Source organism: Narcine bancroftii, chromosome 10 (assembly GCF_036971445.1).
Source record: "Narcine bancroftii isolate sNarBan1 chromosome 10, sNarBan1.hap1, whole genome shotgun sequence".
Classification (NCBI taxonomy): domain Eukaryota; kingdom Metazoa; phylum Chordata; class Chondrichthyes; order Torpediniformes; family Narcinidae; genus Narcine; species Narcine bancroftii.
In genome coordinates, this window is record NC_091478.1 from 70,046,094 (window position 1) to 70,072,347 (window position 26,254).

A 26,254-nucleotide genomic window follows, 5' to 3' on the forward strand; every position below is an offset into this window, starting at 1 on the left:
AAATTTTCTGTATAAATTTAACTTTATAGTCATTTAGCAGGAAGCACAAAGCATTTTGGGTGGGGGCGCGTGCCGTCATACACACAGAGTTGTATCGGATGGGGAATTTAGATTTGGCATTTCGTGGGGGGGTCTATTTTGAAAGAGAAAGTACAAGAGCAGTTTTCTTTTGAAGTGAGCGGGAAGTGGAGGAGGCGGGGCTTTGTTCTGATCTGCAACAGCCCGCAGATTTGTTGCCCCACCTCCTTGCTGTGATGCATTCTGGGTGGCGACGCGTTGACGTGTTGGGCGTTCGCTGCACTTCCGGCTTAAGTTTAATTGCGAAATGGCGGGGCGGTCGTCTGGGAGTTCAGAGTGGCGGTCCAGGGGGCTGAACGGAGATTTGATGCGAAGTGAAGTGGGTGCAAGCTCGAAGTGCACGGCGAACCATCCGTCTGACGGCGCTGCAGTTGATGTCTGGAATCCGGAACAAACGGTGAACCGCTGGATTTTGGAGTTTAACTTCCACTGTGCGCTCCAGGCTTTCCGTGACGACAAGACCAAGGAGTTCTGCGCCATTCTCGATGTGATAGCGGGTGAGGAGGTGGATGACATTTTGGACACCGGAGTAACAATCAGGAACACAGTAGTGATTACAAATAATACATGATGTAAACACGCCGCGGGTCCAACAGCCTCTTCGGAAAGTGCAAGAATGAACAGCAAAGTGTTGGCGCTGGGGTTGAGGGCACGTTTCACCTCGGAATAATGTTCGCGTATTCTAACGTTTGCAAATGTAAAAGATTTTTTCCTTGGTGGTGTGTAGATCAGAGGTAATGTGGGAGTGAAGGTAAATCGTCGGTGAACCTGCTGTGTTTAATGCACCCACCCGTTAGTAGTAATGCTGCAGAAATCAGTTTTACATTATTTACACTTGGCATAAACATCAGGGAGGAGAGGGGAAAACAATGTTAAGTGACAGAAAAACAAAAGTCTGTAGAATTTCTGCTGCATAACCTCGTTATTCTCTAAATTAACTAAATATAGTGCTTAATAGAGGAGCCTGCTGAAGAACTGAACTAGCCACTAATCCAAGGCCAAGTTGCTCCTAACAGGAAGCAGGACCCCAAATATTACCTTATTTTACAAGGTAGTATGTGCAGAAGGATTGACAGGTGCAACAGGTGTTGAACTTTTTATAGGAAGATTATAGGAATTGTAAGCAAATGCATTGGACAAATTCTCTTGTACATAACTAAAATACAAATCTAAGTTTTCAGTTGAGTTATAATTCAAATGGTGGGAGATCAACAGTCAAAATAATAAAGCAAATAGGATGCAGTGAAATTTTGCCATTTACAAAATGTTTAACAAATAAGATTGACAATCTGGAGCTTGTGGGATTGGTAGATTGGACATCATTAATGTCTCAGAGACATGGTGAAATTATTTTAGTTAATGGGATAAGTAACTGGAAGGAATTAAATTGTTCAGAAGAGTTGAAAATGTTAATTCATACACACGGCTGCTCTTCATCAACTACACCTCGGCCTTCAATACCATTATCCCTCTGTACTGGTCAAGAAGCTACAAACTAGGCCAGTACTTCTCAACCTTTTTTCTTTCCACTCACATACCACTTTAAGTAATCCCTATGTCATTGGTGCTCTGTGATTAGTAAGGGATTGCTCTAGACCCAATTGTTACTGAAATATTTTGCTTGACAAAAATTGTCACTGGCGCATTTCCTTTGGAGTTATGAAACTGCACATAACGAGGCAATTGGGTACGATTAAAACAGTGGTTTTCAACCTTTTTCTTTCCACCCATATACTACCTTAAGCAATCCCTTACTATGGCATAGGCGATACTTAAAGTGATATGTGAGTGGAAAAAGGTTGAGAACCACTGCTCTAGGCCTCTGTGCCTCCCTCTGCAAATGGAAGACCACATTGAGTATGAATTGGAAACAATGTGTCCTCCTCCCTGATCTTCAACACAGGCACACCCCAAGGACGTGCACTCAGCCCACTACTCTACTAATTATACACCCATGACTGTGTGGCCAGGCACAATTCCAATGCCATCTACAAGTTTGCTGATGACACCACAGTTGTTGGCAGAATCACGAATAGCAATGAGGAAGTGTACTGGAGGGAGATGAATCAGCTTGTTGAATGGTGTACCGATAACAACCTTGCACTCTACGTCAGCAAAACCAAGGAGATGATTGTGGACTTAAGGAAGTCGAGGGGACGTGACCCAGTCAAGGGCTCAGCAGTGGAGAGGGTCAAGAACTTCAAATTCCTGGGTGTCAACATCTCTGAGGATCTGTTCTGGAGCCTTCATGTTGATCCAGTTACAAAGAAGGCTTGCCAGTGGCTATACTTTGAGGTTTCTGAGGTGATTAGGTATGTCACCAAAGTCTCTCGTAAACTTCTATAGGTGTACTGTGTGAGCATTCTGGCTGGTTGCATCACTTTAATCACAAGATGGTTTTGAATGATTGCAGAATCACTTGAGAGAATCGGAGAGATATTTGAATTTTTGAAAGCTCTGAATAGGTGCTACACGTGAGGTTGCTAAACTAAATAGGAAACTTACTGTATAACAGGACATCTATCTGCATAGATAGAAGATTAGCAAACTTACAGAATGCAAAATGAAATAAAAGAGACCTCTGGTTGGCTTCTGGCAACTGGTGGTGTTCACATTGTAGGTTTATAATTTGGATGACAAATTATGGCTTTATGGCCAGGTTTGTGGATGATACATGGAGGGATGGATCAGGGAGTCTGAAGGTGGACTTGGACAGATTTGGTGAATGGGTAAAGAAGTGATAGATGGAATACAGAATGTGAAAGTTTATAGTCATGCACTTTTGTAGAAGTAAAGACATGGACTCACTCTTCTCTAGATGGTGGGAGAAAGCAACTTGGAAGTTATGGTGTAGGATTCTTTAAATGTTAACTTGCAGGCCGAGTTAGTAGGCAAATGCAATGTTAGCAGTAATTTTTGAGAGAACTACATATAAAAGCAAAGATGTAATGTAAAATATTTGTGGTTAATTAAGTATTATTTTGTGACACTAAAGAATTTTGGGAGTTTTTGCATTGTATGTGGCCAACTCTTATAGCTAAGGATTATGGGATTGTAACTATAGATGAACTTTCTAACTAAGAGAGAAGTTTCTGAAAAAGAACACTTAAGGTTTGCATCTCTCCAGAAGGGCTGTCAAAATAAATCAGTTGTACATATGTAGGAGACATTAGGTTTGACAGTGTTGAATGAGTAATTGAAGCTAAGAGGTAATTAAAGGTTTTTGGAGACATCTCTGACTAAACAAAGAAATTCTAAGTCCATGAACAAATGTGAAAGCGGTTTCCAATTAGTTAAAACGTGACATTGATCTAAACTTACTTTATAAATTGACCCATTTCTTTATGAACTTTGATATAGGGTATCAACACTATAGGAATATCACTGATATCTCATAGTGTTGCCACTCTCCCATTGGTGTTACAGTTGAAGTATTAAAACTTTGTATTTTAAAACTGGTTCTGTGGTTCTCTGCTGTGTTCTTTATTCACAGATAAGTTTGCAGCGCGGGCAGATGACAACAGTAGTGCTGATTGGACTACATTTGGATTATCGTGAGCAGTTTTGATTCTAAAGAAGAATGTGTTAGCTTGGTAAAACACAATGCTGGTGAAACTCAGCAGGTCAAGCAGCGTTCATTACATTGGAAAAATTTACCTAAATCATGGTGCCTACAAACTTTGTTGTTTTGCTCCTGTGCTAGCTTTGGAGAAGGTCCAGGGGAGATTTATGGATGAGATGGTTAATGTATGAGGAGTGTTTGATGGCTCTGGGCATGTATTTATTGGAGTTGAGAAGCATGAGGAGGAGGAATCTCATTGAAACATGCCTAATATTTAAAGAGCGGACGTGGAGATGTGTCCAGTAGTGAGAGATTGTAGGACTCAGAATAAAAGGATATTCCTTTAGAATAGATAAGGAGAAATACCATCAGCCCTGGTAGAATTTGTTGCCACAGACAGCTGTGGAGGCTGTTATTGGCTCTACAGTTAAGATGCTCCTCAACTTATGATGGGGCTATGTTCCAACCAACCCATCGTAAGTTGAAAAATTGAAAGTTTAAAAAAAAGAATACCGCACCTACCATTATTTATAATTAAATTTTGAAAACCTCTATTACACAGTGAAAACATACTAGGCATGAAGAATGTTTGAAGCATGGAACTAAAATTAATTGGTTACATTCATTATTGCCACATTATAAGCAGAGACAGATATTTATCCTCAGCCAAATCTTGTTTGAAGTCCTACCTCCTTCCTGTTGAATTCAATGAAAGTCTCAGCTATTCCATTGCCATCGTTGATGTATGGGCCATATTTCCTGTTTTGAGGATGGTGACAGGCAAGGATCTTCCAACCTGAATTATCTGAATGAGCGTCTGAAATGTACATTTGACAAATACGTCTCCATCTACTCCTTGTCACGAGATTGTACCACACTGACCTCTAACATTTCATTAATGGCACTTAAAATTGAAGCAACTGGAAGATGGATCAGAATTTATTGTCAAGAACATGTCATGAAATTCGATGTTTTGCGATGTTTCATCACAGAGCAAAAATTTCTATTAAGTACATTTCAAAATAAATAAAAATAATGCAAGGAAACAAAAAAGACCAAGTGAGGTAGTACCTGTGGTTCATTGTTTATTCATAAATCTATAGCAGAGGGGAAGAAGCTGTCCTGTGCCATTGAGTGCTCGTCTTCAGGCTCCTATACCTTTTTCTCTGATGGCAGCAGATTGAAGAGGCCATGGCCTGTGTAGTGGGGGTCCTTGAGGATAGAGGCTACTTTCTTGAGACACCACCTCATTTAGATGTCCTTGGTGGAGTGAAGACTGATTCCCATGATGTTGCACACCAAATTAACAACTCTGGCATGTTTTCCCATCCTAAGTGATGGCACCTCTATACCAGACTGTGATGCAATCCGACAGAATGCTCTCCAGTATTGTAGAAGTTTTTGAGTCATACCAAAACTCAAATGTCTTGCAAAGTATAGTTGCTGGCAAGCCTTCTTCATGATTGCATTGACATGGAGGCTCAAGAACAGATCCTCATAGATGTTGATAGATAGGATCATGATCCTCCCCACTGCTGACCCCTCGATGAGGACTGGTTTGTGTTCTGATATCCTGAAGTCCCCAGTCATCTCCTGATGTGATTAAAAATCATTGGTGAAACACTTGGTGCCATTTCCTACCAATTCTAGGTTCTTCCAGCTAACAGAGAAGTGGGGAGTAGGCTTCCACAAGGCCATATTTACACAAATTTGGAGGGAATAGAGGGAAAGGTATGTACAAACAGCAGAGTTTCAGTAGTGGGCTGAAATTCCTATTACAGTACTGTTCCTTGTTCAATGAAGTGAAAAATCAGCCATTCATCTAAAATATGAATTCAATCATCAGAGTGGGGAAGAATTGACAATTGAGCATGTTTCAAATTTTAGGGAAATCTTTTAAGTAATGTTCAAAATCTGCAATAGTGAATATCCATAATATCTGAGGATACCAAGAGCTAACTCATGTTAATGTATTGGAGCTAATGTCTTTTTTCTGTGTCATAAATTTATATTTGCTCAAATGATGAAATTATAAATCAGGTTGTTATGAATCAAATTTTGATTTGCTGTTATCTCCTCAAATAACAGCTGTCTTAAATCGACCATACATTGACACAGAGGAGATTGGAAAGAAACTGCTCACAATACAATTTCTATCCAGATTTGGTAAGCATATGTTCTTTATGTAGATGATATGCTTATTATCTAGGTTCTCTGAATTTTTCTTTTTTTGATTTTGAAAACTTTATCATAATATTTTGAAATTTGGTACCAATGCATGCAACTGCATTTCATTATTTTTATATATAAATTATTTACATTATGGTTGTTAATGGAGTTCTTAGATTTCCAGCCATGGGCTCAAATCCCAGTGCAGCAGGTGGGGAAATATAAATTACTCGAGTCTGGATCAAAAATAGGGGACTCTGGATGTTTTTAAAAAGATGTTTAAGGAAAGAAATTTACCAACCTTGTCCAGTTAACCTGATTCCACTCCGACATTGCAATATTGTAATTGATTCTTATTTATGTTCATAAATGGGAAAGGAAGACACTGTTTTGGGCACAGATATGTATGGGTAACAAATGTTGGTCAACCTGATGGCATCAACATCCCAGGCATCAAAATCAAATAGGTACATTTTGGTCAGAAAAATTAGAGGTCCTGTAAGTTATTGAGTACCATTTGAAAGGATATCAGGACAGTTGATAAATGTTTTTTTTATTTTAAAAAAAGGATCTTATAAAATAGACATGAAGTGTATTAAAGCACTGGAAGTTGCAATTAACTTTTATAATTGGTTTGGTCCACATTTGATCACTACGAAAAGTTGAATAAAAGGTGATAGAGCTTCCAAGGTTGGGATTTGACTAACACTGAAGAATGTGGAATTTTTCAGAGCCGAAAAGATTGAGACGACAAAAATATGACAGCTCACAATGATGAGGAATTTAACAAGTTGGACAAACTCTTTTCCCTCCATGCAAGTGTTGATAATGAGAGACCACAGATTTTAGATTTTTTTGTAATCATTTGTGAGATATTGTCCATTCTTAATACTCTTGACGTCAAGCGCTGAAGAGCTGGCTCTGAATGGGCAACTAAAGCGGCATCGTCTGCAAAGAGTAGTTCACGGACAAGTTTCTCTTGTGTCTTGGTGTGAGCTTGCAGGCGCCTCAGATTGAAGAGACTGCCATCCGTGCGGTACCGGATGTAAACAGCGTCTTCATTGTTGGGGTCTTTCATGGCTTGGTTCAGCATCATGCTGAAGAAGATTGAAAAGAGGGTTGGTGCCAGAACACAGCCTTGCTTCACGCCATTATTAATGGAGAAGGGTTCAGAGAGCTCATTGCTGTATCTGACCCGACCTTGTTGGTTTTCGTGCAGTTGGATAATCATGTTGAGGAACTTTGGGGGACATCCGATGCGCTCTAGTATTTGCCAAAGCCCTTTCCTGCTCACGGTGTCGAAGGCTTTGGTGAGGTCAACAAAGGTGATGTAGAGTCCTTTGTTTTGTTCTCTGCATTGTTCTCTGCGCTTGACGTCCTGCTTTGCGGAAACTGCCAAAATGTTTGGCCTGGAAGTCAGCCTGAAGAAAACTGAGGTCCTCCATCAGCCAGCTCCCCACCATGATTACCAGCCCCCCCACATCTCCATCGGGCACACAAAACTCAAAACGGTCAACCAGTTTACCTATCTCGGCTGCACCATTTCATCAGATGCAAGGATCGACAATGAGATAGACAACAGACTCGCCAAGGCAAATAGCGCCTTTGGAAGACTACACAAAAGAGTCTGGAAAAACAACCAACTGAAAAACCTCACAAAGATAAGCGTATACAGAGCCGTTGTCATACCCACACTCCTGTTCGGCTCCGAATCATGGGTCCTCTACCGGCACCACCTACGGCTCCTAGAACGCTTCCACCAGCGTTGTCTCCGCTCCATCCTCAACATCCATTGGAGCGCTTACATCCCTAACGTCGAAGTACTCGAGATGGCAGAGGTCGACAGCATCGTGTCCACGCTGCTGAAGATCCAGCTGCGCTGGATGGGTCACGTCTCCAGAATGGAGGACCATCGCCTTCCCAAGATCGTGTTATATGGCGAGCTCTCCACTGGCCACCGTGACAGAGGTGCACCAAAGAAAAGGTACAAGGACTGCCTAAAGAAATCTCTTGGTGCCTGCCACATTGACCACCGCCAGTGGGCTGATATCGCCTCAAACCGTGCATCTTGGCGCCTCACAGTTTGGCGGGCAGCAACCTCCTTTGAAGAAGACCGCAGAGCCTACCTCACTGACAAAAGGCAGAGGAGGAAAAACCCAACACCCAACCCCAACCCACCAATTTTCCCCTGCAACCGCTGCAATCGTGTCTGCCTGTCCCGCATCGGACTTGTCAGCCACAAACGAGCCTGCAGCTGACGTGGACTTTTTACCCCCTCCATAAATCTTCGTCCACGAAGCCAAGCCAAAGAAGAAGAATACTCTTGAACAGATGTTACTCCTCAAAGATGTGAATTTAGTCCCTTACACGCAATATCATGTTGCCAGGCTTAGTGCTAATTTGAAATCTTATTTACGAATGTTAGAGATAGCTTGTTGGTCTGCTCGCAGAAGACCCCTTGGTATTTTGTGAAAAATAAACTTGGTGAATTCCAGATGAATATAGCTTCATAATCTTCTTTGATAGCAAGTTCCAGGGTTTCAACCTCGTAATAGAGAAAAATATTGTAAAACGTTGGCACATCCTGTCAAGAATGTGTGTGATTTAGAGGGGTATTTACAGATATGCCAGTTCACTTTATTTTGATGCTTGAGGCCATGGGTGTGGGAGCAGCAATTCAATCTATCTTGATAAATAAATGCAGTTCATTTAGTAGGCAGTACGCTGGAAGCAAGAGATTCAGATGCTGGAATCAGGAGCTAAAACAAACAATTTGCTGGAGAAGGTCAGAGGGTTAAGCAGCGTCTGGGGGTTGGTGGTGGGATTGGTAGGAGAAATTCCCAACCTTTCAGGTTGAAATTCTTCAAGACTGATGAGGTTGTGATAGTTATGAGCCCTCGATGAAAGGTTTGGATTTGAAACCTAGACTTTTCCTTTAACCTTGGATGCTGCTTAACCTGGTAGAGTTTCTCTACCAGATTTATTTTTGCTTTAGTAGATGGTGCGTACTGCAGCCACAGCAAGAGGAATAAGGACAGAAAAGCAAAATCGTTCTTTTATTTCATGTATTGTAAGTATGTTAAGTTCATAGCTAAAGGACACAAAAAATGTTGAGTTATGGGAAAGAGGAAAATGGATGGCTCGGTTACTTTTGCTGAAAACTAGCATTAACTGGAAAATGCCAAAATGGTCAACTTGTAGAGTCTGCTGAACAGTGAAGAGGATACACACAATTGTCTTCAGCACAAAATCTGTGTCAACATTTTTATTTTTCAGCATCAACCTTCTTCCCAGAAGTCTCCCTAGCCACTCCCCTGCCTTTCCCATTTGCTCTTGGCCCCCAGGTGACCGCTCTGCAACCATTCTCTTTTCTTTCTGAGCCCCGCTCTCTGCACATGCACGTGAAGGACTATATGCTCTTCTTGCTCCCCGTTTTGGCCCGTGCACATGCGTCACATTTCCTGAGTGTCACCATAGATGCCACGCCAGTGGCAACTGGCCTTTCTTGTGGCCCACGCAAGTATTCGGCCCCAACAGCAGCCTCCCCATCCCCCCCCCCTTTCCACCCTGCCCACCCCAGCTGTTTGGACCTGTCCAATTGCATAGTGTTCTGGCAGGTTGATATTTTGGCCTGATTTAGTCCGGTTCTGCAAGGCAGGCAATGGATGGTCAAACTGGCAGGGACGAAGATGGAAGATCCTCAACATATGCTGGCTTCAAACTGTCAGCAGAGATAATGTTAGCCTTCCTGTTCCACCTAAAGATATTTGGGCTGGAGTGGTATGGCCTTGTAAGGGCTTTGGTAAACTTGCTGGAGTGGCCAGCAAGCAGCATCATATTGAACGAAGATGTGTGCAGTGTCCTAAATCAGCCAGCACATGCACTTTAGTGGTGGCACGTCATGATGGCATAGGTCTAAGCAATTGCAAGCTCTGCCGTAGCAGGTCAACATAATTATCCAGGTCAAACAGCTTAGTCACACTATCTGGTTTAACAAATTCACCAGGCAGAATCAGTGTGGTGCCATATACCAGTTCTGCAGTGTAACAACCAAGGTCTGCTTTTATGGCAGTGGAAACACCAAGGAGAACCATGGGTAAATGTTCACTCCATAGAGATGCATCACCTCCAGATGTCAATGCTGCTTTCAATTGGTGGTGGAATCGCTCAATGAGACCGTTGGTCTGCGGGTGGTGCCCAAAACATCATTGAGAGCTTGGAATAGTGCTGACTGGAATGGAGATCCTCGGTCCATGGTAATAGTGCCAGGGACACTGAAAGCTGGAACCCAATGGACAAACTGTGTGCAGGGATGTTGGTGACAAGAATATTTCCTGCTATTTTGTAGCTCTGTCCTCACACATAATTAAATAGTGTACCCTCTTGATGTTGGGACCACAGTGACCAAGTCAGCAATGGGAAAATCTCTGTCTGAATTTTGTGTGCTGGAGATTTTAGAACGCTGACAAGGCAAGCAGATTTGCGCCCATAGTCCAACATCCTGCTTAACGTGAGGACAGGTAAACTGCTCCGTAAGCAGCCTGACCGATGCTCTTGTGCCTTGATGAGACAGGTTGTAGAGGGCTCTGAAAACCTCTCGGCGCATTGTGGCGGGTACGGAGGACCTCGGTCTACCAGTGGAAGCATTGCAAACTAGTGTTTCACCTGAGTCACCAAGATACAAGACTTTCGAGTTGAGACCTGGGCTGATCTGGTGATACTGGATGAGATTGTGCTGTGCGTGAGCCATAGCAAAATTGATGGTGGTGATATTATGTAAGGCCTCTATATCTTGTCAGGATTGGGTGTTGGTCACTGTATTCAATTTCCCTTGAATGTGCCAGGTGTCATAGGAAAATTGTAGGATAAAATCCAAGTGCTGGACTTCACGTGGTGAATAGTAGTGTGCACTCAATCGCGATGTATACTTAAGAAGTTGTGATCTGTGTAAATGCTAAAAGGGCGACATTCCAACAAATAACGGAAGTGCTTCACTGCGAGGTAAATGGTTATGAGTTCTCGCCCAAACATACTGTATCTCACCTTAGCAGGTGACAGCTTTGCTGGGAAAAAAAGCCAAAGGCTCCAACCTTTCATCGACTTTTTGTTTTAACTCTGTTCCCATGGTGATGACTGAGGCATCCACGGTGAGAGAGAGCAGGTATGTTGGGCTTCTGGTATGTGAGTGCAATCTTTGCATTGTTGAAAGCATGAAGGTCACCAAACACTGGTCTTTTAGAAGATTATTTATATGACCCTTTGAATAGGCTGGTCAGAGGTAAGAGAGATGAGGCAGCATTTGAAAAGAAATAGTGGTAGAATTCGTAACCTTGTGTCATAAAAATGTCAGTTCAGCAGCACCAAGAATGCATTTAGTCAGATTGATCACAATGCCAAATTCATTGAGTCTCTGGAACAATATCATAAGATGTTTCTGGTTTTCCTCTTCATTGGCGCTTTCCCCACCAGAATATCATTCATGTAAGTCGAAACAAAACTGAGGCTGGAGAGTACATGGTTCATAAATTGCTGGACGTTTGAGCTGTGTTCTGCAAACCAAAGAGCATTTGAAGAAACTCTAATATGCCAAAAGGAATAATCACTACTGTCTTAGAAATGTCATCAGGATCCACTGGAATATGATAATAGCTGCGCACCAAGTCGACCTTTGCGAACACCAGTTGGCCATGAAGGTTTCCCGATAAATCCAGTAAATTTGAAATGTTCTACCAATCAGGGATGGTGGCATTAGTGCCCGGTGATCACCACAGGGCTGCCATCCCCTGAAACTTCTTCATGACTATGTATAGCAGTGATGCCCAACAGCTGTCAGATCTGCAAACTATTCCCAGCTCTTGGATGTGATCGAACTCAGCCTTCGCGAAGAAGATCTGAAAGTATCCTACGAGCTCGTTCTGAAACCAGAGGTTCACCGTTCACTCTATGGTGGATCACTGCATGTTTGAATATCACTGCTGATATTAAGTGGTTACCAGGCAAGGGAACAGATTGAATATCCCCCAGCATGGGCAGGTGCTAGGTTGGAGATTGTTCAGGCAAGTGCCAACCTTTGAGGGACGGTGAATGCAGCTCGCTTACATACAAATGCGGAGGTCACCTACATGGTGGTTCAAGTCCACCGGCAGGGAACAGTGTGACAGAAAATCTGCTCCAACAATGGGATTCGATACATTCACGCCAGTGAAAACCCACTGAAACTGCTTCCTGAGAGTGAAATTAAGCATGAACAATCTAGCCGTATGTCTGAATATTAGAATCATTCGTGGTGGCCAGAATACATGACGTGTTGAGGTGTGTGCATCCTTGTGAAGTGGGAAAGACCATTGAAATTTCTGCACCAACATTGATTAGCAGAGACGTTGTTTCCCGAATGCTGTTTGTAGAAGTCATAAGGAGGTTGGCATGACCATGCTGTAGCTCCGAACTTCCAGTGTCTCCAACAAATATGTTGTCTGCCCCTTCTGCTCCGTCCCCGACCCACATAATACCATTTGGTCCAGACGTTGGGTGGGTAAAGCCTCAACTAGCACACTGAGTGTTGCTACTTTTTGCTCCAGCTCCGTTTTTTTTCATGCTGATTGGTTGCTGCAGCTTCATTCTCTCCCACTGTTTGGGGGCAGCAGCAAGTTCTTGCTGCACAACAGAGGTTGCGTCCATGATGAGGTCAGCATGTCTTGCTGATTTGTCAATGGTGGACACCCAAAAGACTCCTCTATCAGATGTCCTTGAATCTGAGGAGGCAAACAGCATAGGAATCTCTGCTTCAATACGTCCTCTTCTCCAGTCAGTGCTATCTCCTCAGCATCTGTGATTTTCTCCTATTGTCAAGGCTGTCGTCACCTAGCAGTTCTGCATGTGAGATTCCTGCAATGGCTGCATTCACTCCAAAATAGCTGCCTTAAGGATGTTGTTTGGAAGATTGTTGTCTGGATTAACTGGCATATCTTCCACTTGGCAAGAAATCTGCTCTGGGAGGCACGCTGCGAGGAAACCAAATTTTGTCTTTTAACTTGTTACATTTAGTGAGCAGAAACGTTCCTCGAGGATCGAAAACCATGCCTGCATGTTGTTTGTAAAAAGTGCGGGGACTTCCAATTTGATCTCTTCGACTGCCCTGTAATGCTCTTGGTATCATGCAGTTCCATCCTTACCCAGAAGGTGGTGTGAACCAACAGGGTCACCGCTTATATAGACTGCTGGATACACGCTTCACGAACAATGAAGAGGACGTGCTCAATTGTCTTCAGCACAAAATCTGTGTCGATGTTTTTTTTTCAGCATCAGCCTTCTTCCCAGAAGTCTCCCAAGCCATCTGTCTGCCTTTCCCATTGGCTCTGGACCCACAGGTGACCGCTACGCAATCTTTCTTTCCTCCTCCCACATTCCTTCTTACTCCCCAAAACCAGTTCACGCAAACACATTACAGTTCCCAAGCATCGCCATGGATGCGTCACCAGCAGTAACTAGCCCTATTCAAGGCTCGCATAAATATTTGGCCATGACAAATTCATCTGGTGGTAAAGATTGTAAAAATTTACAATTTTCAGAGAGTGATCCTTTGCCACTGGAATCTATTTTGACCATTCTGGGCCAGATGAGGACAGAGTTTTCACTGGATGAAGATTTGTTCCAAGAGGTCAGAGGAGCTGTGGTGGAGCAGGTTAGTTTACTACTCGTAATTTTTAAAATAAATTCTTAATGTTTGGAGAGTCCTTGGTATAATAGTGACTGTCATGTTTTCTGATTATTTGAATACAAAATTACTAGTTATGAAAAGTATTATGCACTGAAATTATCACATATTACACAAGTGTAACAATTAGTTGATTCAAACATTTGTATGATGGAAATATTCAGATTACAGTTTGTGATTACGAGTTTCTGTATTTTAATACATCCAGGACAAGTCAATGAAGAAAGCAACTACTTGTATATCATGTAGGTCTTGGTCAATCGTGTCAACTTCATTAAATTTAAGTGATTGCCAAGATTTAATAGGAAAACTTGGGGCAATGTTCAAAATTTCGGTTGCTATTCATGAAGGAAGTTGGGATGATTGGCAGAGGGAATTTCAGTCATTTAGCCTTGAGATGCAGAACATAGAAGACCCACAAAATAATCAACTCTCAGTAATTGTTATTTTCTATTTCTCTACAATGTCAGCCCCCAAGGATAACCATTGAATTTCTTAATTTGTCATTAAGAAATATCAAGAATGACAAGATTATGGATTTTGAAGTTCAAATTTCAGATTTGTTGTTGTTACATACCATACCAGTGATTTAATTTTAAAAAAATTAGCTCGATTGTGTCATATTTAAAATAATATTTTAAGTTATTAATCAACAATTATATTATACCTCATCTAATTTAACTAATTTATCTAAACTGAACTAAGTTTATATACAATTATATAACTTAAACTTTACGCAAATGTGTTGGTGTGTGTGGAATACCTCAAGCCACTACAGCACAAGGCTTAATTCTCAGAAGGCAGTTCAAGTTCAATTTCAGAAATTCAGTGATGATATGTGGGTTTGAAATTGATGAGACATGCAGGCTTTAAATGGTTGAGATGCACAGGCCTTAGAATCATGAGACTCATAGGCCTTAAAGTATATGCAACACGCAGGCTTTAGGGTGGGTGAGACACACATGCTTTAAGATGAAGTTAACAGTTCCTAAAATGGGTGACAGAACGTTGATTACTCATGAAACCCTTGTTGAGGTGCTTCAGAGAAATGTCATTTTTAGATGAGTACCTTCTGCAATTCGAACCTTTTTTGTGGGTCAGTCAAAGTAGAGTCCAATATTTCTTCTGCCAATCAAACCCTTTTCGTGGGCCAGCCAAAGTAGAGTGCTGGATTTCTTCTGCCAATCGAATCCTTTTTGTGGGTCAATCGAAGTGGTCTCTCATCCCTTGATACTAACAGAAGGAACACTGGCAGTGTGTTTATAAGCACACAATGAGGCCAAGTGGGTTTCTCAATCCCACAAAGGAGGTTGAAGAGCTTGTTACTCTTGTGCTGCTTCCTTAAAGTGGCCTCCTGAACAAAATATGCACAATCTTTTCAAATAAGCTGGTCACATGGTCTCTGCCCCTGGCTTTTCCAAGACTACTTCCCTTCACTTTGCAAAATGTATTAAGTTTTAAAAAAGAATGCTGTCTTCAAAGCCTACAGCCCTTTACAAAGTCACTTTCCAAAACCTGCAAGGTTTGTTTAAATCTGTTGTTTTAAAGGGACAGTCCCACACAAATAATATTAACTGAAAAATGGGAGAACATTACAGAGTACATGCATCACATACAATCCTGAGTTTCATTTTCCTTGGGCCAGGCAGAATTTCTACTTCTTGGTAGTGCAAAACACTGTACTCCAGAAAAGATGCATATACAAAAGAGAAATGTAAACAAACTGCTATATAGAAAATAAATATTCAATAATAAATAATATGGAAAGTAAGAGTCCTTAAATGAGTTCCCAACTGAGCAACACTTCATTTGTGTATCCTCAGGACTGATATACGGCATCCAGTGCTCCCTTTGTGGTCTTCTCTACATTGGAGAGACTGGATGCAAATTGGGAGATTGCTTTGCTTAGTACCATCATTCTGTTGCAACAATAACAGACCTCCCAGTAGCCAACCATTTCAGTTCTGTGTCACACTCCCCCACTCGCATGTCTGTCCATACCCTTATGTACCAGACAATCCACAAATTGGAGGAACAACACCTGATTTTCCATCTGGACACTCTCCAGCCAGATGGCATTAACATTGACTTTTCTGATTTCTGCTAACCTGTTCACCTCTTCACCTTTCCCCTTTCCAGTTTTTCCAGTTCTCCTCTCTCCCTTCCCCTCCACTCACCCAACCATCCCTCCTTCCCTTGATCACTGCTGTCCTCTCTCTCCCTTCTCCACCTATCACCATCTGCCTTTCCCCCCTCGAAGCTTTCATTTGGTTGCCTGCCAACATTCTGCCACACCTGAAATGTTAGTTCTGTACTTTTACCTTTGTTGCATAAAGGACACTACTTGACCTGCTGAGTTTCTCTAGCTTTGTGTTTTTACCAACCTTGGTGTCTGCAGATTTTTGTGCTTTACCTCTGATTGTATTTGTTGTTTAGTAGTCTGATGGTGGAGGGGTAGCAACTCTTTCTTGACCTAATGGAGCGAGTCTTATGGCAACTGTACCTCTTTCCTGATGACAACAGCAAAAACAGCACGTCCTGAGTGGTGTGGATCTTTGATGACTGCAGCTGCTCTCTGACAGCATGTCGACTTTCTCAATGGTGGGGAGAGTTTTGTCTGTGACCTGCTGGGTTAATGTCATGATGAGTTTATTGGGAGTTCGAGTTTTTGCAAAGTTGATGTAATTTTTGTAATACAAATTTAATTTTCGTCCTCTCTAAAGGCAGTGGTTGAATCTGTTAAGAATAACTGTTTTCGTGAAGCATCAAAGATATTGGATCAGCAACTCGATAAGGATACTGGTAACCAGGTATGTTTGGGTACTGTGTTAAATTGTTGTGGCAGACCTTTTTAAAAAAAATATTGATTTTTTTTTTTGCCATTGTCACATTATTTTCTACCCTAGTACTGAGTGGTGAGATTGAATACAGGTAGACCCCAACTTACAATGGGGTTCGATTCCAGGACTCGAGTCGTAAGTAGAAATTATTGTAAGTCAGCGTCTACCTGTTCAGGTAGTATTCTGCCATGTCCTTGACAGGAGACCCACGTCCCCACTGTTGCTGGTAGGCCGAGATGGCGCCGGGTAACTAGAGGCAACGGCGTGACCTCACAACCTATGTGGTGACTTGGAACGTATGTACTGATTGCTGTTGTGTTCTCTCCCTCTTCAATCTCTCTCCCTCCCCAGTTTCAGCAATCTGTGCATGTGTTCCAAATCACTTTTTTTAAAAAAAAAAAGGCTTTGGGTCTTCAAAGCATGTTTTGTTGACGTTACTACAAGAGGAGCACAGAAATTATGACCTGGTGGTGGTGGGAAACGATCTGCATGTGCTGATTGGATGGAAGCATTTCCTTCAGAGAAGATAAAGCAACCACATTGATATAGGTAGAATCTGACTTGCCTTTATTCAAAAAGGATTCTGATCATCATAACTTCGAAATATCGTAAGTTAGGGTCTATCTGTAGGCTGGTACCTTTCAAAGATGTGATGTATCTAACTGCCAGTCTTATTAAAATATTACATGAAATAAATAATTTTTCATTGGTCTGTTGTGAAGTAAAATGCAATTGTCTATGACAAATATAAAAGATATACAAATGTTTTGTAAATAAATTGACAAGAAATGTTGGATCTGTTGTGTCTAAAAATAAATATGAAGTTGATTTGAAAGATATAGGATGTGACTGACAAGACATTACTATAATGGATTAATTAGTTACAAACACCTTTGATTATTGAGAGAGATGTTGCAAGCTTGCCTTTGGCAATGTGTATTTGGAATATGGGAAAGCTGTTACATTACTAATGCAGCACCTATGGGAATTGGTAGTTGCCGGATAAGTGAATTTTATGTTTCCTTGAGATTGTATGTTGCATGATTGGCAAACTAACCACTAGGGGCACCAAATTTCTTTTCTTTCAAAATTTTTTAAATGATTTTCAGTAATAGTAAATTTATGCAGTACAATTATGGAATGTGCTACAGAAAAAAAAAGACAAAGAAAAGCACTGCAAGAATAATCATACATATGAATTCCCAAAGCACAGCCATAATAATAAAGAATGGACATAATAAATTTAAAGTTTTCAATCCCCCTGACCCTAAACAAGGTTGAAAGTTGATATTGATGTAATGAAGTAGCTCCCACTGAAGTGGGACAACGCAATACCAAAATTCTATATTAACACTGAACCTAGAGATAATGGTAATAGTCCATGAACAGGCCCCATAACATTTTGAATCATTATTTACATGTCTAATCTTTTCCAAATTTAAACAGGACATTGTTTCCCATATCCATTCTGCATGAATAGGGGGGTGGGGGGGGTGCCAATTTTAAAGTTTTATTTTTTCTTATTATTTTTCGTGATTTGTTTGCTTGTTGCTTGAATTCTGGGTAAGGGGATTTTACTGTGTAAAGAGTAGGCGTGGCTCTTTTCATAAGTGAAATGGTCTGTCTCTCCTTGCCTTTCACGTGCAGCAAGACTTGGTCAGTATTCAAATATGGGCTGATAGGTGATGTCATATTTGTGCCACAAAGTGGCAATCTTCAACACAAGAATGTATTTGAGTTAATTGGAGGAACAACACCTGATTTTTCCGTCTGGGCACTCTCCAACCAGATTTCATTAACATTGTCTTTATCAATTTCTGCTCACCTGTTCTCCTCTTTATCCCCCCCTCCCCTTTCTAGTTTTTTTCCATCATTTACCCCCACTTCCCCTAGCCATCCTTCCTCCCCTTCATTGCTGCTGCCCCCTCCCTCCTTTCTCCATCTATCACCTGCCTTTGTGACCACACCTCCTCCCTTAATCTTTTGCTTGGACGTTTGCTAACATTTTTCCACATCTTGATGAAGGATTCAAGCCAATTATGTATTTTTACTATAGCTATATAAAGAACATTTTGACCTGCTGAGTTTCTCCAGCATTGTGTTTTTACTTCAACCACGATGTCTACAGATTTTCAAGTTTTACAAGAATCCATTTGCTTTTACTTGACGATCAGTAGTTGTCACTATGTCCTCTATTATCAACATCCTAGAGATTACCTTTGATTCTATTGGAGTTCATGAACATGTCACAAAATTTGTTATTTTACGGCAGCATTACAGTGCAAATATTTATATAAAGCACCTTACAAAATAAAAATTTTTAAATAGTGCAAGAAAAAATGACAGTAAGGCAGTGTCTGTGGTTCATTTAGGAATCTGATGGCGGAAGAATAGAAGCTGTCCTTGTGTCCCTGAGTACTCATCTTCAGGCTCGTATACCTTTTTCCCGATGGTATCAGAGTGAAGTGGGCATGTTCTGGGTTGTGGGGCTCCTTGAGGATAGAGGCTACTTTCTTAAGATACCATCTCTTGTAAATGCCCTCGATGCTTTGCTTTGTAGACAGGTGCCTGTGATGTTGCAGGCCGAGTTAACAGTCCTCAGGAAATTTTCCTTGCCCTATGCGTTCGCACCTCTATACCAGACAGGGATCCAACCAGGCAGAATGCTCTCCACGATACATTTGTAGAGGTATAGACCACTTAGACCAACCATATACTGTGACTATAAAAGGCTGTTTATCCTTTGGTGAGTGACTCACTACATATCGCAAAGCCTTTTCATAAGACAGTTTGAATAAATAGTTTCTTTCCACATCCCAAAGATGTGTGGCTTGGTATGCAGATTTCTCCTAGTACATGTGAGTGGTAGAATATGCAGGGGTTGGGGAGGAGAGGGAATAGAGTACGGAAAAAATGTGTTGATGTCTGTGATTCTTCAAAACCATTTACCAACCTTTAGAATCCTAGATGATTAACCTCACCAGCTCTTGTGCAGTTATAAATGAGCAAGATGAAGCTACTCCTTGAAGATTTGAAGGCTCACTGTGTAAATTTTTAAAAATTAGGTCAGAAACTGATTATTTGCAATTTTAGAAGAAAGATCCTCTGCATCTATAGTTTAAAAAAATTTTTTAAATTTAATATCACAAATGCAATAAAACATACATAAATTTCTTATTCAAAAATATTAAAAATCAATAACATAGTGATTTAAAAAAAAATGTTCACCCTCCCCCCAAAAAAAAGCCTGATAGAAAATAAGGAAAAAAAGGGATAATATAAAAACTTACAAAACTATCAAATAAAGTCTAACATATTTTAATAAGTTGGAAAATAAAAAAAACAGAAACATAGAAGATAGGAGCAGGAGCAGGTCATTCGACCCTTCGAGCCTGCTACGCCATTCAATGAGATCATGGCTGATCTTAAAGTTCAGTACCCCGTCCCCGCCTTCTCTCCGTAACCTTTAATACTCTTATATTGAAGAAATATATCTAATTCCCTCTTAAATATATTTAATGAACCTGCCTCTACTGCCCTCTATGGCAATGAATTCCACAGATTCACCACCCTCTGGGTAAAGAAATTCGTCCTCATCTCGATCCTAAATGGTTTGCCTATTATTCTCAAACCATGGCCCCGGGTTCTAGATTTTCCCATCATTGGAAACATCCCATCTGCATCTATTTTGTCCAGTCCTGCCAGAATTTTATATGTCTCTGAGATCCCCTCTCAATCTTCTAAACTCCAGCGAGTACAATCCCAATTTGCGCAATCTTTCCTCATAAGTCATTCCTGCCATTCCAGGTATCAGCCTAGTGAATCGCCTCTGCACTCCCTCCATTGCAAGAACATCCTTCCTTAGATAAGGTGACCAAAACTGCACACAATACTCCAGGTGTGGTCTCACCAAGGCCCGGTACAGCTGCAGTAAGGTATCCTTGTTCCTATACGCAAACCCTCTTGATTCGGGTTGGGCGATTACAACTTAATTCCTACAATTTGTAAATATGATTCCCAAATCTTTTGAAAAGCTTCACACTTATTACATAAATTATGTGTAATCTTTTCAAGTGGTATACAACTACCTATTTCAGTATGCCATCTACCCATTCCCAAATACACATCTGACTTCCAAGTTACTGCCACATATTTTCTGGCTATCTAGGGCTACTTTAACAAATTCTTGTTAGTATTTATTTAATTTCAGTTTCAATTCTGTATCAAAAATATTTTCAAGTTAAAAAAAAATAATAATAATTTGGATCTTGAGGAAACTTAACTTTTGTAACTCTTTCGAAAAATAAACCCAGTTCTATCCAAAAGGGTCTTAATTTTGAACATTCCCATGTAGAATGTAGAAAAGTACCTATTTCTTTATTACACCTAAAATATTTATCTGAAAAATTAGAATTTAATCCATTTAATTTCTGTGGAGTAAGATGTAGTTGATGTAAAAAATTATATTGTACCATTCTATACTGGACATTAATTGTTGGACATTAATTGTGTTAATCATACTATCCTGGCAAAGTTCTCACCAAGTTTCCTCTTGAATATTTTAAAATCATTCTCCCATCTTTGTCTTTACTTAAGAACTCCTGATTTATACATTCCTTTTTTCTTGCAAAATTGTATACATAATTGAAATAAACTTTTTAATATTTATATCTGTAATGAACTTTGTTCAGGTAATATCAAATCTGGACCTCAATTTTCTCTTAAATATGCCTTTAACTGATAAATAAGAGAATATTGTATTGTTTTGTATTCCATACTTTTCAATTGCTCAAATGTCATTAAAGTTGAACCTTGAAAACAATCTTTGACTGTCTTCATTCCATTGTTAAACCAAATATCAAATGTTTATTATTTATTGTAAAAGCAATAAGTTGATTCTGATTCAGTATCAATCCTGATACCTGTAAATTTCTTATTCCCATTTCTAAATGTATTTTATAAAGATGTTTTAACAAAGGAATATATCTTATCTCCAATAAAGAACTTATCATTCCATTTATATATAAAATTCTCTGACTTCTCCTATTTTATTCATTTCTATATAAATCCATGCCAGCATCTCTCCATCTTGGGGAAAAAAAGTAGAAATCTCAATTGTGCTGCTCTATAATAATTTTTAAAATTTGGTAATTGTAGTCCTAATTCAAATTTCCATGTTAATTTTTCTAATGCAACTCTTGCCATTTTTTCTTTCCAAATAAATTTCCTTACATACTTGTTTAACTCTTGAAAAAATCTTGATGTTCTAAATATAGGTAATGTTTGAAATAAATACTGTACTCAAGGAAATATATTCATTTTTATACAATTAATCTTTCCTATTAATGTTATAAGTAGTTCCTTCCATTTCCATAAATCTTCTACTTTCTTAAGCAATGAATTAAGCAATTCAATTTAAATTGTTGTCATTTTAATACCTAAATATTTAATTGTATCTTTCTGCCATTTAAACTGACTTTCCTTTTTACATTGCTCATAATCTGCCCTTACTATAGGCATTATTTCATTTTTATCACAATTTATTTTATAGCCAGATACACCAAGGGAAGCATGTGAAACACCCTAATCATTGTTGTAAATGCTTTTTTTTTTTAAACACAAAAGTGCTGGAGAAACTCATCAAATTACGCAGCGTTCTTTCCGTAGCAAAGATAAAGATGCATAACCAATGTTTTGGGCTTGAGCCCTTCATTAAGATATGAAGAGGAAGCTGGCAGGTGCCTGAATGAAATAGTGGGGACAGGAGGAAGAGCACTGGCTCTCAGGCAAGATGGTTGTGGGTGGGAGGGCACAAGAGAAAAATCTGTGAAGTGATGGGGAAGGGGATAGCTCTGACTGGAGAGAGAAGGGTGGAGAGAGCTGGAGAAAAGGGAGATGGATGGGGAAGAGAGGGAAACAAAGGTGGCCTGTGAGTGGCACATAGGCATTGGTTGGTCTGAGTAATGATAGACAGTGATTATTAACAGTAAGTATTAACTGAGATAGTGATTATGCCCATGTAATATATTAGGTTAAGTATAATTATTTATGTATATCTCTGTATAGTATTCAGCGTATGAATGATTTGGGTCAGTTTCTGCCTTATTTTGACCATGACTTGAAAGTAATTGTGATAATGGGCAAACGAGGAGGGTATGTGATCAACTACTGAATACTCAATTTTTGTAAAAATCAAATGCAATCATAGCAATAAGATTGTGTTTTTTGCCAGCATTTTATTATTTCTTTTTTTTTTTGTTATTTCAGAAATTGCTTTCAGCAATTATTAAAGAGAAAAATTCATCTCATCCAGATCTCGACCTCTTTTCATACAGCATTTTGAAAAAGAGAATGTTGTGTTTTGCAGAAAACCTAATTGGCAACTCCGAGCCATTTCTTCTTCTTGTATGTGTTTTTATTCATTTTTGTTGTGTAGTGTAATGCAAGTTAGAAATTGCCAAAATATTTCAAATTCAAATGTTCAACAAGTGTGCCTAGTCATGAATTTATTGGTTTTCAAATTGCATTTAATCTTGCAGTATTAAAAAAACTATAATTACTAAAAAGATCGCAAAGTATTAAATACATTTACAGGCATTGGCAGGATCTTTGATTTCAAATGCCGACTTTATTTCTCTTCATGCAGGTGCAGCCTTGCCTGTAGAGTGTTTCTAGCTCTTACTAATTTTACATGTGCATTTTTCAGAAATCTGTTCACATGAAGTTGGGGGGGGGGGGGGGGAGAACGGGGGACACATTACAGCATGAGTCACGTTTCGAGTGCTGGTGCAGGCTTAAGCGAAAGGCAGCTTCTTTTGTCCTGCTGCTGATCCGGTTTGTGGCTGCTCCTGTGTTGCTCCAGTGAACTCAAGGTTTGCAGATTTTCCAGCTGCTTATTTAGGAAGCTTGCTCATTTAGTTTATGCTTGGATAAACTGGGCACAATCATTGCCTGAGAGAATAAGGAAACAATAGTTTAAGTTGGCTGACATTTTAATTCAATTTTAGTGAATTAATGTATTTTTTCTTTTTAATATTTTTAATTAATTTGAAAGAGTAATATTACATGTCATAGAAAATAATTATCAATCTTAATGTATTAACATGGAATATGAATCATAAAATAATTATATCATGTAATATATACATTTATCATAATAATAAGAAAATCTAATTAAAGGAGCTTCAGTTCATATTCTATTATTAGAATATGATTCTGATAAGATAGCCTTTTATTCCAATTTCGCTTTCAAGGTAGTTAAAGACCAGTTTAAATATTTGGGAATTACAATTACAAAGAGTTGCAAGAATTTATTAAAATAAAACTTTTTAGGCCTACTTAAACAGACTAAAGAATCATTGTCAGATGGACACCTTTCTCCAAGTCAGTGATTGGACGTATCAATGCAATTAGGATGAACATTTTACCTACATTTTTGTATATGTTCCAATCCTTACCAATTTTTGTTCCTAAAACTTATTTTGACTCATTAGATTCGACTATATGGCAGGACAAACAGCCTCATATTTAAAAAAAACTTATCTTCAAAGAAATAAAAGGTATGGGGGTTTGTCTCTCCCAAACTTTGGATATTATTATTGGACAGTTAATAGAAAAAAATTATTATTGTTATTACATTTTGATACTTTGGATGACCATCCTACTTGGGTGGAAATGGAATTGAACTTGGTTAGCTATGTTAGCAGTCTTAGGCTCTTAATTTTTTCATTTTCAAAATTAACAGATTATCTGATTATGAGACATGGATTAAGGAGATGGGCACAATTTAGAAGTTTTTTGATCTTTTGATATCCAGCCCTATTATTAACAATCATATTTTTCAACCTTCTATACATGATGCAGGTTTTAGAGAATGGGTCGGATTGGGTATTAAGAGTCTTAGGAATTTATATATCCGAGGCAACTGCCTAATCTTCCATAAGCTTTTTTAAAGATATTTACAAAGATATTTACAAATTAGACACTTTGCCCAATCTAAATTTCCTAATTTTACCAAGTTCACAAAACCAATGTTCTGGATTTACTTTTTGATATAAAATTTCATCATGGCTACCATTTATGTAAATTTGATGAATTTAAAAATAGTTTCAGGAAATGCAATTAGGAGGGAATGGGAAAGAGATTTAAATATCTCTATTTCAAATGAAGATTGGGATACTACTCCTGACTTGATTAACAATACCTCAGTTTGTGCACAATATTGTCTATTGCAATTCATAGTGGTTTATAGAATACACTGGTCTAAGGTTAAATTCATAGTGGTTTATGGAATACACTGGTCTAAGGTTAAATTCATAGTGGTTTATAGAATACACTGGTCTAAGGTTAAATTCATAGTGGTTTATAGAATACACTGGTCTAAGGTTAAATTCATAGTGGTTTATAGAATACACTGGTCTAAGGTTAAATTCATAGTGGTTTATAGAATACACTGGTCTAAGGTTAAATTCATAGTGGTTTATAGAATACACTGGTCTAAGGTTAAATTCATAGTGGTTTATAGAATACACTGGTCTAAGGTTAAATTCATAGTGGTTTATAGAATACACTGGTCTAAGGTTAAATTCATAGTGGTTTATAGAATACACTGGTCTAAGGTTAAATTCATAGTGGTTTATAGAATACTCTGGTCTAAGGTTAAATTCATTGTGGTTTATAGAATACACTGGTCTAAGGTTAAATTCATAGTGGTTTATAGAATACACTGGTCTAAGGTTAAATTCATAGTGGTTTATAGAATACACTGGTCTAAGGTTAAATTCATAGTGGTTTATAGAATACACTGGTCTAAGGTTAAATTCATAGTGGTTTATAGAATACACTGGTCTAAGGTTAAATTATCCCACTTTTATTCAGACATCAGTGTAGAATTCACGAGGTTCATATTTTTTGGGAATGCCTAAAACTGAAAAACTTTGGGGATGATTTTTTCAGACGGTCTGAGATTCTTTGGATCAACATAGATCCTTGTATTGCTTTATTTGGTTATTCTCAACACAAAAATATTTCCTTGAACCTAATTCAAAGAAGAGTTGTAGCTTTTAATTTGTTGTTAGCCAGATGAGCAATTTTGATTAAATGGAAAGATAATATATCACCGATGCTTGTTAGGATACAAGATATCATGTCTTGTTTGAGTTTGGAGAAAATTAGATGTACTATGATTGAATTTGACAAATTATGTGGCCTATTCATGGATTTCTATCATCATTTGATTACATAAGCTTGAGTGCTCTGGTTGCTATTTGTTCAATGGACAGAGGCCGAAACTTGATTCCTAGTTTATTTTCCTTTTTTATTTGCTGTTGACAATGTTTAGTGGGAAGGGTAGGGTAAGTATGGGGGGGTGGGGGGGGGGAGTTCTTTTCCTTTTTTCCTCATTCTTTTTCATTTTTGCTTTCTTTTTCTTATTAAAAGAGATTGCTTTGGTTTTTTACATTTTTTTCTTCTTTGATAATTTTTCTTTTAAAATATTTTTATTGATAGAGAAATATTGCATGTATATATTTAGACATGAATTAATTATTTAGATTTTATATAATGCAATACAGAATATGGATCACATACAATTATACATTGTCATATAATTCTCATAAAAAGTGAAATATCTATGAGAATTTCATCTCCTATTCTAATATTGAGATTTACATCATGATTATCTAAATAGACCAATCTCTTCTAGTTTATAAAAAAAACAAAAATAAGAATGAAGAAAAAACCCTCCCATTAATCTAACTCCTCCCATCAATCTAACCCCTCCCACTAACCACGGTCACCAGCAAATAAATTGTAAAGAATCAAGTATTGGCTCTTGGACATTGGATCGAAAATCCCCAGAGCACCCCTGCCGAAGTAATCAAATTATGATTA

General features: G+C 39.0%; 1 protein-coding gene and 1 long non-coding RNA gene across 9 annotated transcripts in view; one reads left to right on the plus strand and one right to left on the minus strand.

Annotated features, from left to right (window-relative positions):
- Window positions 1-281: 281 nt before the first annotated feature.
- Window positions 282-26,254, plus strand: part of terfa (telomeric repeat binding factor a) — a 55,323-nt gene continuing 29,350 nt past the window's right edge. For 2 of the 5 annotated variants that reach the window (XR_011345716.1, XM_069901292.1), the window contains exons 1-5: window positions 282-575; window positions 5,729-5,806; window positions 13,378-13,490; window positions 16,247-16,333; window positions 22,631-22,768. Coding sequence is in view for 4 of the 5 variants with exons in the window: in XM_069901292.1 (XP_069757393.1) it covers window positions 326-575; window positions 5,729-5,806; window positions 13,378-13,490; window positions 16,247-16,333; window positions 22,631-22,768 (666 nt within the window). In the remaining variant the exon portion in view is untranslated. The remainder of the gene's footprint in view (window positions 576-5,728; window positions 5,807-13,377; window positions 13,491-16,246; window positions 16,334-22,630; window positions 22,769-26,254) is intronic. The other 3 variants (XM_069901289.1, XM_069901293.1, XM_069901291.1) reach the window with 3 other exon arrangements.
- Window positions 22,972-26,254, minus strand: part of LOC138744720 (uncharacterized) — a 60,921-nt gene continuing 57,638 nt past the window's right edge. For all 4 annotated transcript variants that reach the window (XR_011345719.1, XR_011345720.1, XR_011345717.1 and 1 more), the window contains one exon: window positions 22,972-23,314. This is a non-coding gene — a long non-coding RNA (uncharacterized lncRNA). The remainder of the gene's footprint in view (window positions 23,315-26,254) is intronic.